Consider the following 16,368-nt stretch of genomic DNA (forward strand, 5'->3'; position numbering starts at 1 on the left):
GTCGCATCTCAAACAATGACGAGACAGAGTACAGGAATGAGATAGAGAATCTGGTGAACTGGTGCGACGACAATCTCTCCTTCAATGTCAACAAAATGAAGGAGATTGTCATCGACTTCAGGAAGTGTAGTAGAGAACATGCCCCTCTCTACATCAATGGGAATGAAGTAGAAAGGGTCGAGAGCTTCAAGTTTTTCGGTGTCCAGATCACCAACAACCTGTCCTGGTCCCCCCATGCCAACACTATAGTTAAGAAAGCCCACCAACAACTCTACTTTCTCAGACGACTAAGAAAATTTGGCATGTCAGCTACGACTCTCACCAGCGTTTACAGTTGCACCATAGAAAGCATTCTTTCTGGTTGTATCACAGCTTGGTATTGATCCTGCTCTGCCCAAGACCACAGGAAACTACAAAAGGTGGTGAATGTAGCTCAATCCATCACGCAAACCAGCCTCCCATCCATTGACTCTATCTATAATTCCCACTGCCTCAGAAAGGCAGGCAGCATAATTAAGGACCCCATGCACCCCATACTTTCTTCCACTTCCTTCAGTCAGGAAAAAGATACCAAAGTTTGACGTCAGGTACCAACCGACTCAAGAACAGCTTCTTCCCTACTGCCATCAGACTTTTGAATGGACCTACCTCGTATTAAGTTGATCTTTTCTCTGCACCCTAGCTATGGCTGTAACATTATATTCTGCAGTCTCTCCTTCCTTCCCTATGTACAATATGCATTGTTTGTACAGCATGTCAGAAACAATACTTTTCACTGTATACATGTGACAATAATAACTCAAATCAAATCAAATCAAATCACAGTATTTAATGCATCATCCATCATAATTTCTGCAGCCTGCTGTGTGATGCCACCACCAAACACATATTCCCCTATACTCCCCAGCTTTCCAAGTGGACCATTCTTTCCATGAGATTCTGGCCCAGTCTTCAGTCAACTTTGACTCCCATTTCCAAAGTGGTCAAAAGACTCAAAACATTAATTCTGTTTCTCTCTCCACCGATGCTGCCAGACCTGCTAAGTTTACCCAGCATTTTCTGTTTTCATACCAGTTTCCCATCGCCGCTGGCAGCTTCCAATGCAAGTCCAAGAAATGCAACACCTCCCTTTCCATTTCCTCCCTTTGCATCATCCAGGGCCCCAAACACCCTTCTGGGTTATACAGCTATTTACTTGTCCTTCATCCAATTTAGTATACTCTATCTTCTGCTCACAGGGCAGTCTCCACTACATTTGGGAAACCAAATGGAGATTGGGCGATCATTTTCTGAGCATCTTTGTTCAGTTTGCAAGAGTGACCCTGAGTTTCAGTAACCTGTCACTTTTAATTCTTCATCCCACTCTGATCTTTCTGGTCTTGGTCCACTAAGCTCTTTGAAGCAATCACAACGTGGATTGGCCAATTTTCCAAAATTGCCCTTACTGTTGGGTGGGGTTACTGGGTTATGGGGATAGGGTGGAGGTGTGGGTTTGGGTAGGGTGCTCTTTCCAAGAGCCAGTGCAGACTCGATGGGCCAAATGGCCGCCTTCTGCACTGTAAATTCTATGAAAAACGCAGGTTTGAGTGTCTCTGGATTACTAGGCCACCGATGACATCACCAATACATCATCATTCCCCCAAGTGTGGCTACGTATTTGTTTGCCCGATTTCTATTCGCTATAACCTAGAGTTCAAAGCAGGTACATCGAAAAATTTTGGTCATTAAAAAAACATGGTTATTAACAGTCATGCTTAGATACTCCCAGCAATCATATGGTGCTTTATTCCATCAGTGACTAACGTTAAAGTTTGAATGTTAAACTCACCTCTTCAAGCGGAGTTTCCAACAGTAATGGCTCCCAGAGTTTGGGGATAACCTGTGGCTCCTTAACTACTTTAGCTTCCTTTGCTTTCTTCGGCGCCATTTTTTACTCTTTCACGTTATCTTGACTTTGTCCATCAGCAATTCGTACAACATAAATTTAAAAAATGATTTTACAAGAAGTCTATGTGATTTGAAGCCGCACAAATGGCAAACACTGTCATTTCAAATATTCTAGAAGCATTTTCTAATGCACATGCAGAGTTTCTGATGTTTACCCCTGAAAAGTATTTTCTGAGATTTCAAACCGAGAAGCACCTTTTTTCAAGTTCATGTTGTGGCTCATAATTAGGAGAGACCCAGTGATGAAGAGGAAGGGCAGTGGAATGGCTCAGGTAAATGGTCTATTCTTCAAATTATTTCTGCAGAAAATAAACTGAAAAACATCAAAATAAATGCTTTTAGTCTCTATCTAAAGTGTACCCAAGGAGCTGTGATGTTCTGAAGAATCAAGAATACATCACTTGTTCTTAGAACGAACCAGGTGATTTTTCCTGACTGAACAACCAGAATATAATGTTTTACTTATTTACTTTTAATTGCTGAAGATGTTCAATTCAGAAATCAATAGGTTTCTGGATACTAATGGCATCAAGGGATATGAAGTTAGAGTGGTAAAGTGACTTTGTGGTAGATAATCAGACATAACCTAATTAAATGGTAGAGCAGACTCAACGGGCCAAATGGCCTACTCCTGTTCCTAGGTTCCTATCTATTTGAATGCTATGAGTAAACATTCCAGAGTGGTTTACAGTGGACCAACGGTGGGTCAATGAGCAAGAAGTGCCTCCCTTCTTTAGTCAATCCTTAATCAGTTTCTTACTTAGAGGAACATTAAGAACAGAAGTAGGTCATTCAATGCCTTGACCTGCTCAAACATTTATTTAGATCATGGTTGATCTGTACTGCAACTCCATATTTCCATCTTTGCTCCATATCCCTTGATACCTAACAAAAATCCAAATTATCTTGATCTTCAAAGTTCTTGTTGTCCCAGCACCCACAATCTTTTGGGAGAAGAATTGTTTGAAATTTCTACTACTCTTTGTGTGAAAGATGCTGATTCCTGAATGGCCTATCAAGGGATATGGAGCAATGACCCATCTGACGAAGGAGCTGCGCTCTGAAAGCTAGTGATTGTAAATAAACCTGTTGGACTTTACCCTGGTGTTGTAAAACTTCTTACTGTATAAATTTGTGACAGGAAGATACAAATCTCATTTTATTACTTATAGCAAGGCGATGGGCTCCAACAACATCCCATGAATGGTGATGTAATGGAGCCATGCCCTAACCAAGCTGTTCTAGTACTGCTGCAACACTGGCCTCTGCCTAACAACCCAGAATATTGACCAAACATGTCCATCAAAAACAGGACATCCAATTATCACTCCATCAGTCTGCTCTTGATCATCAGAAAAGTGATATTGACAGTACTATCAGGCGGCACTTACGCAGCAATAACCTGTTCACCAATCCTCAGCTTGGGTTCTGTCAGGGCCACTTGACTCCTGATCTCATTGCAGCCTTGGTCCAAACATGGACAAAATAGCTGAACTCCAGAGTTGAGGTGACAGTTACTGCCCTTTACATCAAGGCAAAATTTGACTTGGGTGGCATCAAGGAGTGCTGGCATAATGAAGTCAATGGGAATCGGGGGGGGAGGGGGGGGGGTGCGGAAACTTGCCCCTGGGATCATAGCCATATCCGGCACGAAGGAAGATAGTTGCAGTTCTTGACGGTGAATCATCTCAGCCTTAAGACATTGCTGCAGGAGTTCCTCAGGGTAGAATCCTAACCCCTTCCATCTTCAGCTACTTTATCAATGGTCTTCTTTCCATCATAAGGTCAGAGGTGGAGGTGCTCAATGATGACTGCTAGTGTTTAGAATCATTCATGACACCTCATATACTGAAGCAGTCAATGCTTTTATGCAAAAACATCTGCACAGTATTCAGATTTAGACTGATGAGTGGCAGGTTACATTTTCTTACAGATGCGCCAGGCAATCACTATTTCCAACAAGAGAGAATGTCACATCTTCCTTTCGCATTCAATGGCATTAGCATAATTTTAATCCCCCACCATCAACATCCAGGGGGTGTTCAATGACCAGAATTTTAACTGGATTAACCATATAAATACTGTGGTTACAAGACCAGGTTAGAGGCTAGAAATCCCGAGGCAAGTAACTCACCTCCTGACTCCCTAAACCTGTCCACCATCTACAATGCACAAGTCAGGAGTGTGATGGAATACTCTCCACTTGCCTGGGTGAGTGCATCTCCAACAACATTTGTTACGATCCCAGTTGATGCTACTATTGGATAGGATGGTCCCATAATTACACTGTGCCTCGAAATGACTACTTTTTTTTTAGAAAATGTGCATGAACAGAGTGATGGGCTGCCAATTCACCATTAACACTGGAAAGGATATATTGATTAAACAAAAGGAGGGTGATTCTCCAAAATGGAGCCCAAGTTTTCTCGCTGTCGTGAACGCCGTCGCGTAGGAAACGGGCACGGGGGTGACCGATTCTGGCCCCCACAGAGGGCCAGCACGGCGCTGGAGTGGTTCACGCTGCTCCAGCCTCCCTTCCCAGCGCCAAATGGGCATCACGCCAACCTGCGCATGCCCCCAGACCGTTCGTGCAGAGTTCCTGCCAGCAGCGACCAGGGGTGAACAGCGCCGGCGGGACTCTGTCGTATCCGTGCGGCCGCTCGGCCCATCTAGGCCGGAGAATCGGCGGCCCCGCCGATTCCAGCGGCCCATGGCCGGCTCCGCAGCAAAAGCGCCGGCGCAAATGGCGCCAATTCTCCCCACCTCTGTGGGGGCCAGAATCGGTCGCCCCCGTGCCCGTTTCCTACGCGACGGCGTTCACGACAGCGCGAACACTTGGGCTCCATTTTGGAGAATCACCCCCTTTTTGTTTAATCAATATATCCTTTCCAGTGTTAATGGTGAATTGGCAGCCCGTCGTTGGGCTCAGAGAATCGTCCCCAAAAAGTTTGACTATGATACAACACTCCTTCACTCCCACTATTCTTCACAGATGTACTCAGATTTTAAGGAGAACACAGGTTATGAAACATATCTTATGCTGCAATCTTCTCAGTAAATATACAGTACCTGTAAAGCAACAGGCTAACTGTGTCAGGCACACCCCACTCTGAAACCCAGGGCGAAATTCTCCCATCGAGAGACTAAGTGCCGACGCCGGAGTGAAAACCGGAGTGTTTCACTCCGGCGTCGGAGGCTGCTCCTCGCCCCCCATTCACCGATCCCCAGGGGGCTAGGAGCGGCGCCGCGTAAATGACGTCACCCGCGCATGCGCAGGTTGCCGTCCTCCCTGCGGGTACCCCGCAAGACATGGAGGATTGATCTTGTGGGGCGGCGGAGGAAAATAGTGCGTCCTTTAGAGAAGCCGGCCCGCCGATCGGTGGGCACCGTTCGTGGGCCAGACCCCTACTGAGTGCCCCCCTGGTGCTCGATCCTCCCCCCCCCCCATCCCACAGGCCGCACACGCAGCGTTCGCGCGCTGTTCACGCCGGCAGCGACCAGGTGTGGTTGGCGCCAGCGTGAACCCGTCAGATTGGGCAGGCCGCTTGGCCCATCCAGACAGGAGAATCGCCGCTCGCCTGCTACAAACGGCGAGCAGCGATTCTCTGAGCGGCCTGTCGTGCAACGGGGCACGCCGTTTTGGGAGGGGGGGGGAGAATCACGTGCGGGTGCCAGGGCAGTGTGGCGGGAATCGCCCGGCATTCCCGCAATTCTCCCACCCGGCGTGGGGGTCGGAGAATTGCGCCCCAAATGTCTGTTGCCACCCAAATGAACTTCTGTGGCTTTTTCATCAAATTCCCCTCCCCCACCCTGCCCTGATGATTATTACACTATGAGCCATCTGATCTCGCTGGATCCGTGTTCCACATGAGTGATTCAAACCTCCCCTTTCATAAAGACATGCCTTGGAATCTTCTCTCAAACAATGCTTTCCCTCAGCTATTTCCAGTAAGAATCCATTTCCAGGATTTCTAATCCTCCTTTCAGTATTGCTTTGTTTTGAATAGCCACGTGCATTCAAATGTCCACACAATCTCTCAGGTATCCAGTTACCAATTACTTCACCGGCTGTAGTAAAATATCACCAACTGATTACTTCAGATATCTGGCTTTTCACTCACTAGCGTCATCAGGTTTGCACTTTTCATGCACGATCTACCGGCCGCTTCTCACCAGAATCGGAGAGGGATAGGCCTCCCTCCGGCTTCCCAACAGCCACTATACCTCACAAGGTCTAACCAAATCTCATGAGGCATTGTGATCTGGGTCGCTCACATTGCAGGCGGGGACCAATCTTGCACAGCTAAGTGGGTTTAAGAACCGATTTAAATGTGCTGCTGCCAGATCTAACTGGCTGCCGGAATCTATCGGCCTTCCCAGGGAGACCCCAGCCGGGCGCCATTTAGTACTGGTCGATGCAAATATGGACCACGCAGAACGCCAAACCGGTGGGTGTCCCATGCCATTCGACGCCGTTGTGTGGTCAGGAACAGGGCATGGTGGCACCCTGGCTTTCCCCTGGCACCCGAGCACCTCGGCACTTCCAGTGGCACTGCCACTTCCAAGGTGACACTGTCGGGCTGGCAAGAACACTGCCAGGGTGCCCAGGTGCCAGGCTGCCCAGGTTTTCTTGGGAGTTCTCTTTATATTCCTTGATTTCTAGAACCATCTGTGCTTTAGTTTCTGTGGTTTGCTTTTTTGCCCATAACTCTATTGTTCTGCTTCTGGCTCAGCTGTGAGAGCTGTTCACTCTCCAGCTACCAGCTCCATGCTTTAGGTCTAGTTAAAGCTAAACCCAATAGGTCTCTCTAACTTAAAAGTGGCCCCGGTTGCTGATCAACATCTCAATCCCTTTGTAAGCTCTTGTTTGCTTTTCATGTTGTAAACTCTCAACTCACAATGCAGACACAGTTTCAAATCAAACCTAAACACACAGACAAGCAAACATCTTTGTTTAAAATTAACTCAAGTTCTTCCCGTTTCATACACAGAAAAACTAAATGAAACTCATTTTAATCTATACCTTATTTTTTAAATCCAACAATACAACACAGATCACTTAAAACGACCCTGCTTTCTGATACCTCACCCCTTTGAAAGAAATATATCTTTATAACCATGAAAAATAGGGGGAGCTCATAACCGTGAAGACTTCTTTATTCTGGTGTACATCAGTTCACACAAACTTAACATCACAAATATCTAACCACATAAAACAAGTAGATACAAAACATTAACTTTTTCTCTCTACCCTGGTGCTGCCAGACCTGCTGAGCTTCTCCAGCATTTTCTGTTTTTGTTTCAAATTTCCAGCATCCGCAGTATTTTGCTTTTGTACAATATACGAGATTCACTGAACCTTCTAAACCTGCAACACCACCACCTAGAAGGACATGGGCAGCAGATGTAAGGAAACTCCACCTTTCCAAGCTACACATCATCCTGATTTGGAAAATTATAGCCATTTATTCCATGACTGTCACTGAATCAAAGTCCTGGAACACCCTTTCTAACAGGATAGGTGTGGTGAATGTATTCACCATAATGCATGCATAATACCGTAACCTGTGACCTATGACCTGGAAGTGGTGATATGAACTGTTTCCAGGTACTGTACTAGAACCTCGGTATGGCTCTGCCCACACCGGGGCCATATATAGGCCGGCCTCCTGTGGGCAGCATTCATCTGTATTACTGACTCTGGCTAGGCAAGTTCATGACTAATAAAACCTACTGTTCACTTGCTCTCTCTGCCTCACTATGAATTGAAGGTATATCAATAGGTATACCTAGACCAGGTGGATTGCAGTGATTCAACAACATATGAACATATGAATTCGGAGCGGGAGTAGGCCACTCAGCCCCTCAAGCCTGCTCCAACATCCGATAAGATCATGGCTGATCTGATTACAATCTCAACTCCACATTTCTGCCTACCACTGATAACCTTTCACCCCATGCTTATCAAGAATCTATCTACCTCTTCCTAAAAATATTCAAAGACACCGTTTGCACTACATTTTGAGGAAGATCATTGCATGAATCCTCGCTAGCCACCTTCTCCCACTCTCTGAAGAATTCTTTCTGGAAAGCCAGTGTGGTTTCCGACAAAACTGTAGAACAGCTGAAATGATTTTCACTGCTCAGCGCCTTTAAGAGAAATGCCAGGAGCAACATCAACCACTCTACATGGTCTTTATTGATCTGACCAAAGTTTTTGACTCAGTCAATTGGGAAGTGCTATGGAAGACCCTGTCAAAGGCCGGCTGTCCAGGAACATTCATCAACATCCTCCTCCTCCTCCATGATAAGATATCGGAGACAGTCCTCACTGACGAAAATAAGAAAATCTTTGAGGTCAAGACTCGAGTCAAGCAGAGATGTGTCGTCGCCACCTTTCTTTTCCCCATCTTCACTGGGACCATTCTTCACCTTGTCAAGAACAAGCTTCCAAGTGGAGTGGACATTGTCTACAGGATGGATGGAAATCTTTTCAACCTCAACCATTGAAATCCAAGAAGAACGTAACACTGACATCGCTCGTGGAACTTCAGTATAGATGACATCGCCATCTCCACTCTCTCAGAATAGAATTAATTAGCCATATTTGACACCTTTGTGGATGAATCGGTCTCACCTCAACCTCAAGAAGAATTAAGCCTTTTACCAACCTGTTCCAGGACACGATCGGGTCAACGGAGAAGCCCGACTAAACATGGAACATTTCCCATACATGGGAGCCACCTCTCATCTAAGGCTGACATTGATGCAGCGATCCAACATTGCATCCAATCCACGAGCAACTCCTTTGGACGCCTAAGGACGAGAGTCATTGGCGACGACAATATCTGTGCTGTACAAGGCAGCTGTATTCCAACTCTTCTATACAGCTCAGAAAATTGGACTACGTACTGACAGCACCACAAGGCCCTGGAGAGGTACCATCAATGCTGTTTAAGACGGATTATCTGCTTCACCTGGGAGGGCAAGCGTACTAAAATCAATGTCCTTGAAAGAGCCAAGAGCACCAGCATTGAGGCCATGATTTCGAAAGCAAATCCGCTAGGCCGATGTCAGAATTCCGACTGCCAAAGCCAATCTTCTTTTCCCAGCTCAAGGAAAGCTTCAGAACAAAAGGAGGGCAAAGTGCTTCAAAGACACCCTGAAGGCTTACCTCAAGAGATGCAACATAAATGTCAATGGCTGGGAGAGGCCTTGCTCAGAAGAGACGGACCTCCTGCTAAAGGGACACAATTCTTCAAGGACAGCCAACGTTAAGAGAAGGTCCAGAAAAGGAGCCTGAGAAAGGAATCCCAGCAATCTAGAGATCCAAAGACTGAACCCACCTCCCGTAAACACCTGCCCAGTGTTATGGGAGCGGCGTTTTCAGAACCCCAAAATGTATCATGGAGTTCAACCAGCCTCTCCCTTTAATGTATTGTTGCTTTTGAAGCACACGGCTTGGTCTCCAGGTGTGGTATTACAATTATGGACACGTGGGTTTTTAAACACAAAACAATGTTTATTCCATGAATTTAACTTAACCTTTTAAAATAACCATTGGATCTCTTAACACCCCTTACTTCAAAGATAACCCCGAAAATAATACAACACTGAATAATCCCTCAAAATGTTCCTACAAACCCCCAAAATACTTAACACCTTTAAACAGAAACACATCAGGTTAAAGATATTACTATTATGAGTTTAAATCACGCAAATGATTCAGAGATAGTCTTTCATGGCAGAGATCACCGCAGAGCCAGCTCACTGCAAACACAGACACACCCAAGCTCTTTTCCTCAAAACTGAAACTAAAACTCCCAAAAAGCAGAAGTGATCTCAGCTCAGCTCCCCCCTCTGACATCACTTCAGTAATATGAGCTGCTGCATTTCTTAAAGGTACATTGCTTAAACATCCATTTCTTAAAGGTACTCTCACATGACCCCTCCCCCAAGAAAAAAAAATAAACCATTAACTTCAAGATGGTTTAATTTTTCACTTTTGCACCATATACTAAGAAATGTACACAGTAAATATACTTTTTTGTTTCACAAAAAAAAACAACACACGCAAACAGGCGTTCTGCTTCCTCCAACCAAAATTCTTCTTGAATGACAGTCCCTTTGAACAAGAAAGTCAATGCACGATCCATCCATTCCTCTACGCCTAGACAATTCTCTTTAAAGTTAGATATCTCAGTTCAATCTGATCACAGAGTCCTTTGCAATTCTCCAATACAGGAACATCGGTTATCACAGCTTTCAGGCAGTCACATGCAGTTTCTTTAGCAAGTCCATCTGTGGAGTAATCATGCCACAAAACGTTTGCACAAAGGTGCGATCAAATCCACTCATGCTAAGAAATCGCATTATGTCCCTTTGTCTTGAGGGTATCGGAAACTCCTCAAGGAAAGTGATTTGGGCTTCTCCAAATTCACTTTCGGCTAGGTTCATCATCAAACCCGCCTCCTGAAGTCGATTGAAGAACTCCATATGATGTTTTAAATGTTCTTTCCACGTGTGGAAGTTGGAAATAAAAGCAGATAGTCCCACTTGCTCAATGCAATCCTTCAAATGTGGGATAGGGTAGGAGTCCGTTCTTGTAACTGCATTCACCTTTCGATAGTCCACACAAAACCGTTGGGTACCGTCTGATTTAGGTACCATCACTATGAGTGAGCTCCATTGGCTGTAACCCACTTCAATTATGCCATTTTCAGCATACTTTCAATCTCTCTGTTAACCTCTGCCAATTTTAAAGGATTAAGTCTATATGGATGTTGTTTGATAGGAACAGCATTTCCCACATCAACATCATGTATAGCCATTTTAGTACTTCCCAATGTATCTCTACAAACTTGCCCATGTGATATCAATAACTCTTTCAGGTCAGTTCGTTTTTCCTCTGGAAGGTAACTTAACAATTCATCCCAATTTTGAAGAACATCCTCATTTTACAATTTAATTTGAGGTATGTCAAATTCACAGTCATCTTGATTTGGTTTGTCACTTTGAGTTAGAATCATTAAAACTTCCTTTTGCTCTCCTTCCCTTTCAAAGTACCTTTTAAGCATATTCACATGACACACTCGGTGAGTCTTCCTTCTATCTGGTGTTTTTACCACATAATTCACCTCACTTAATTTCCTTTCAATCGGATACGGTCCACAAAACTTAGCTTTTAAAGGCTTACCTACCTCTGGTAACAACACTAAAACTTTATCCCCACTGACAAAACTACGAACTTTGGATTTCTTGTCCGCTACCCGTTTCATAACATTTTGTGCAACTTTCAAATGTTGTCTAGCCAATTCACCTGCTCTATTTAATCGTTCCCTAAAATTTGACACGTACTCCAATAGTGTAATTTCCGATTTCTTACCCACCAATTTTTCCTTAATCAATTTCAGTGGTCCTCTTACCTCATGACCAAAAATTAGTTCAAAAGGACTAAATTTGGTAGACTCATTAGGTGCATCCCTAATTGCAAACAATACGAATGGAATTCCTTTATCCCAATCCTCTGGATAATCTTGACAATACGCCCTCAACATTGTCTTTAATGTCTGATGCCACCTTTCTAACGCTCCCTGCGATTCTGGATGGTACGCAGTTGATTTAAATTGTTTTATTCCTAAGCTATCCATAACTTCTTTGAATAACTTTGAAATAATATTTGATCCTTGATCCGACTGAATTTCTGTGGTTAGTCCATATCTAGTAAAGAATTTAAGTAACTCCTCCACAATCCTTTTAGCTGTAATATTACGTACTGGAATGGCCTCTGGATACCTAGTAGACACATCCATTATAGTCAAAAGATATTGATTCCCACTTTTCGTTTTAGGAAGCGGTCCTACACAATCAATTAGGACACTCGTAAAAGATTCCTTAAATGCTGGAATGGGTATTAAGGGCACTGGTTTTATCACTGCTTGAGGTTTCCCTATCACTTGACATGTGTGACATGATTGACAAAATTTAACTACATCTTTATGTAGTCCAGGCCAATAAAAATGTTTCTGGATTTTAGCTTGAGTTTTTCTGATTCCCAAATGACCTCCCACTGGTACCTCATGTGCAGCTCGCAACACCTCCTTTCTATACCCTACCGGCAATACTACTTGATGAACTTCTGCTACTTTTCATCCGCCTGCATATGTACAGGTCTCCATTTTCTCATCAAGAAATCACTTTTACGGTAATAACACTCTGGTTTACTCTCAGATTCCTCTTCCTCATATGCTTTCTGATATATCTGTTTTATTTCTACATCTTCTATTGTAACTCCACCAATTTTCCTGAACTAAAAATATCTGCCTCATCCTCCACCTGTTCTTGTTCTTTTTCAACCATCTGATCAAAATCGTTTCTGATAATTGCACTTCAACTTCATCATCACTCTTTGATTTCTCCTCTTGTCTTAACCTGTGACTTTGCGACCGGGTTACTGCACAATCTGGAAAAATCCCAGGATATTCGTCCTTCAACACTTCAGTTGTCTGATTTTCCACTGGCTTATCAACCACAGTAGGCATCACTCCCACCTGCGATCCAGCTATATCATTACCAAAGATAAACTGCATTTCCTGGACAAGATAGTTTCTCTATTACTCCTACTACCACTTCACCACTCTTCACTGGACTTTCCAACCTTACGTTATAGAATGGAACGCTACTCCTCTCACCCTGAATTCCACATATCACCACCTTTTCTGGCAACATTCTTCCCAAACTACATAATTCCTCATCTCTTATCATTAAAGATTGACTCTTAAAATTGTGACTTCTTTACCTGCTCCTCCTAATACACATGAGTAAAGTTTACCCACACAAGTAAATTCTTTAAAGACATCTGGCACCTTCTTAACAATTACTTCTTGAACAGGCTGTACAATTGTTGAAATGAAATGAAAAATGAAAATCGCTTATTGTCACGAGTAGGCTTCAATGAAGTTACTGTGAAAAGCCCCTAGTCACCACATTCCGGCGCCTGTCCGGGGAGGCTGGTACGGGAATCGAACCGTGGTACTGGCCTGCTTGGTCTGCTTTAAAAGCCAGTGATTTAGCCGAGTGAGCTAAACCAGCCCCTCCTTGTTTGCACCTCCTTTGCTTCCCTTGGGCTTTCCTTCACCACTCTAACAAATCCCACTGTCTTATCCTGTTTTACAACATCAGCCTTTCCAGTGCTTTTCTTCAACCACCAACACTGTGACTTTACATGGCCTAGTTTATTACAGTAAAAACATTTGAAACTTTTCATTTTTTTTCAACCCTCCTGGATTTCTTTTTTAATCTACGGTACATTCTCTTTATTGTCTCCCATCAGATCATCTTTACCTTTACCACTTAAGTATTTCTCATGCCCCCAGTTTCTATCCCTCGCCGGCTGAAACTGATGTCGGAAACCAATCTTTGATTTATGAACTAATTCATAATCATCTGCCATTTCTGCTGCTAAGCTCGCAGTTCTAACCCTCTGTTCTTCCACATGAGTTCTCACTACATCAGGAATTGAATTTTTAAACTCCTCCAAAAGTATAATTTCTCTGAGAGCTTCATACGTTTGGTCTATTTTCAAAGCCCTTTTCCACCTATCAAAATTACTCTGTTTGAGCCTTTCAAACTCCATGTGTGTTTGACCAAATTCTTTCCTTAAATTTCTAAACCTTTGTCTGTAAGCTTCAGGCACTAGCTCATATGCACTTAAGATGGATTTCTTCACCTCCTCATACGTTCCAGATACCTCCTCCGGTAGTGATGCAAACACTTCACAAGCTCTACCTACCAGCTTTGTTTGAATCAGTAACACCCACATGTCCTGTGGCCATTTCATTTGTTTAGCTACCTTCTCAAATGAAATGAAAAAAACTTCCACTTCCTTCTTGTCAAACCTTGGCAATGCTTGGACATATTTAAATAGATTCCCACCAAGCCTTCGACTATGATGCTCTTTCTCACTATCCTCCTCACTATCATCCAACTGTACGTTTCTCTTTATGTCTGCCAATTTTAATTGACTTTCATGTTTCATGGCCATTTTCTGAAGTTCAAACTCCCTCTCTTTATCTTTTTCCCTGATCTATATCTCCCTTTCTTTTTCTTTTTGTTCTGCTAGGGCTATTCATTCTTTTGTCCTTCTTCGATCTCCTTTTCTTTCCCCTCTTTCTCGTATTCAAGCCGCTTTAATTCTTTCTCATGTTCCATTTGTTTAATTTGCAACTGAATTTTTGCCATTAGCAATGAGTCTGACTCTATCTCAGGCAACTTTAAATGCTTAACCACCGCCATAATTACCTCATCTTTTCGCATTTTGTCAGGTAATGTTAACTGCAATGTTTTTGCCAAATCTAACAGTCTGCTTTTCGTCTCTGTCCGTAAGGTACTGAATGAGCCATTGTTCACAACACTCTCCCCACTTAAACTAAAATACCACACCGGAATAGCAACAATCCTTCACTGTCTTTAAGTTCACAAAAGCCAATCCAATAGACAGACTTTTATCCTCCTTGAGCCCCCAATTGTTATGGGAGCGGCATTTTCAGAACCCCAAAATGTATCATGGAGTTCAACCAACCTCTCCCTTTAATGTATTGTTGCTTTCGAAGCACACGGCTTGTTCCCCAGGTGTGGTATTACAATTATGGACACGTGGGTTTTTAAACACAAAACAATGTTTATTCCATGAACTCAAATTAACCTTTTAAAATAAACACTGGATCTCTTAACACCCCTTACTTCAAATATAACCCCGAAAATAATACAACACTAAATAATCCCTCAAAATGTTCCTTCAAACCCCCAAAAGACTTCACCTTTAACAACAGACGTGAGGTTACATTCAATATACTTATAGTCTTTGGATTTTCAGACATCAACAGACTAGTTCTGTGTTTTCTTCTTGCAGCTTTTTGCAAAACACACAGACATTCCCAGCTTTCTCCTCAAACTGGCTTTCTCCTTTCAAAACAGCTCACAGCAAACCAGCCAGGTACTTTTCAGCTGCTCTCTCTCAAACTGAAACCTAAACACTGCAAAATGGCTGAGCTAAAAACCCAGCTCCACCCACATTCTGACATCTCTTCAGTAATATGAGCTGCTCCATTTCTTAAAGGTACATTTCTTAAACATCCATTTCTTAAATGTACTCCCACATGACACAAAGTTCTTCAAAACTGTTCACCTCACAAGTTTCAGCTTCTCTTCTTCGGGGAATTAGCCTGATCCCCAGCTGACACCAGCACACAACCAACCTGAGTTTCATGGACAATAATGTCTGTTGTGCAGCAGATTATTGGATGATATAATCTCAGGAGAATCAAGTGCAGAACAATCATTTGTTTTACCAAAGCATTGGGAGAGCACTACTTCAGAGTGTCTCTGAAGCAGGATACCACCCAACTGAAAAACCATGAGATATTTATACATTGAGTTACGGAGGCAGTACATTGTTTAAATTCCAACATTTTGTTTTCGGTTAAATTAGATAATTTTATTATCTAATTTTATATCTAATATTTTAGAACTCTTATATTTAATCTATTATTTTATTTTAAAATTAAATCATTTTCAGATTATCATGAAGCAGGGTCGCTGTTATAGAACATAGAACATAGAACAGTACAGCACAGAACAGGCCCTTCGGCCCTCGATGTTGTGCCGAGCCATGATCACCTTACTCAAACCCACGTATCCACCCTATACCCGTAACCCAACAACCCCCCCCCCCCTTAACCTTACGTTTTAGGACACCACGGGCAATTTAGCATGGCCAATCCACCTAACCCGCACTGTGGGAGGAAACCGGAGCCCAAGGATTACCTGTGTACCCTATCTCTTAGAGGCTCCTCCTAACCTTGTGTTGCTATCATGCCTGGCCTGGTACTGCTAGCTTTGTCTGCTAAATCTAGGGCAGGATTCTCCATTCTGTCTCACCCATTTTCTGGTGAGGCATGCCCCCAACAGCAGCGGGATTCTCTGTTCTGCCAACTGTCCAATGAAGTTTCCCATTGTGGGAACCCCCATGTCTTCGGGAAATCCTCGGGCATGAGTGCGCTGCTGGAGAAACAGAGGGTCCCACCGACGGAGAATCCAGCCCCATGTGTTTCAGGTAGTACGGTAATTAGGCACTCAAGGTATTGATATGGCCCCTGAAGACATCTGCGGTTTATTGATACTAGCTGGTTGTTTAACTATTTAAGCATCCAGTTAGTGGTGCCTGTATACTTTTACCCTGAGTGTAGAATTATACTTAATCTTTCTGATACAACTATATAGTTTTCAAATCCCTCTAAAAGTTTCTTCAGTAAGTTATGTAGATTTCCTTGTCCCTTATGGTGTGATCACTTAACCCCGATAATGATCCCTCAATAAAGAGTTTTTAAAACTTTTTTTTCCCGGGACCCACTTTTGCCAACC

At 43.3% G+C, this 16,368-nt stretch overlaps 1 protein-coding gene across 4 annotated transcripts in view; it reads right to left on the bottom strand.

Annotated features, from left to right (window-relative positions):
* The window catches only part of spag17 (sperm associated antigen 17), a 349,272-nt gene that overhangs the window by 315,709 nt on the left and 17,195 nt on the right, over positions 1–16,368 (bottom strand). For 2 of the 4 annotated variants that reach the window (XM_038801964.1, XM_038801963.1), the window contains exon 2: positions 1,829–2,260. In XM_038801964.1, coding sequence (XP_038657892.1) covers positions 1,829–1,927 — 99 coding nt within the window. In that variant the 5' untranslated portion in view covers positions 1,928–2,260. The remainder of the gene's footprint in view (positions 1–1,828; positions 2,261–16,368) is intronic. The other 2 variants (XM_038801962.1, XM_038801961.1) reach the window with 2 other exon arrangements.

This window comes from Scyliorhinus canicula, chromosome 7 (genome assembly GCF_902713615.1).
Source record: "Scyliorhinus canicula chromosome 7, sScyCan1.1, whole genome shotgun sequence".
Lineage (NCBI taxonomy): Eukaryota > Metazoa > Chordata > Chondrichthyes > Carcharhiniformes > Scyliorhinidae > Scyliorhinus > Scyliorhinus canicula.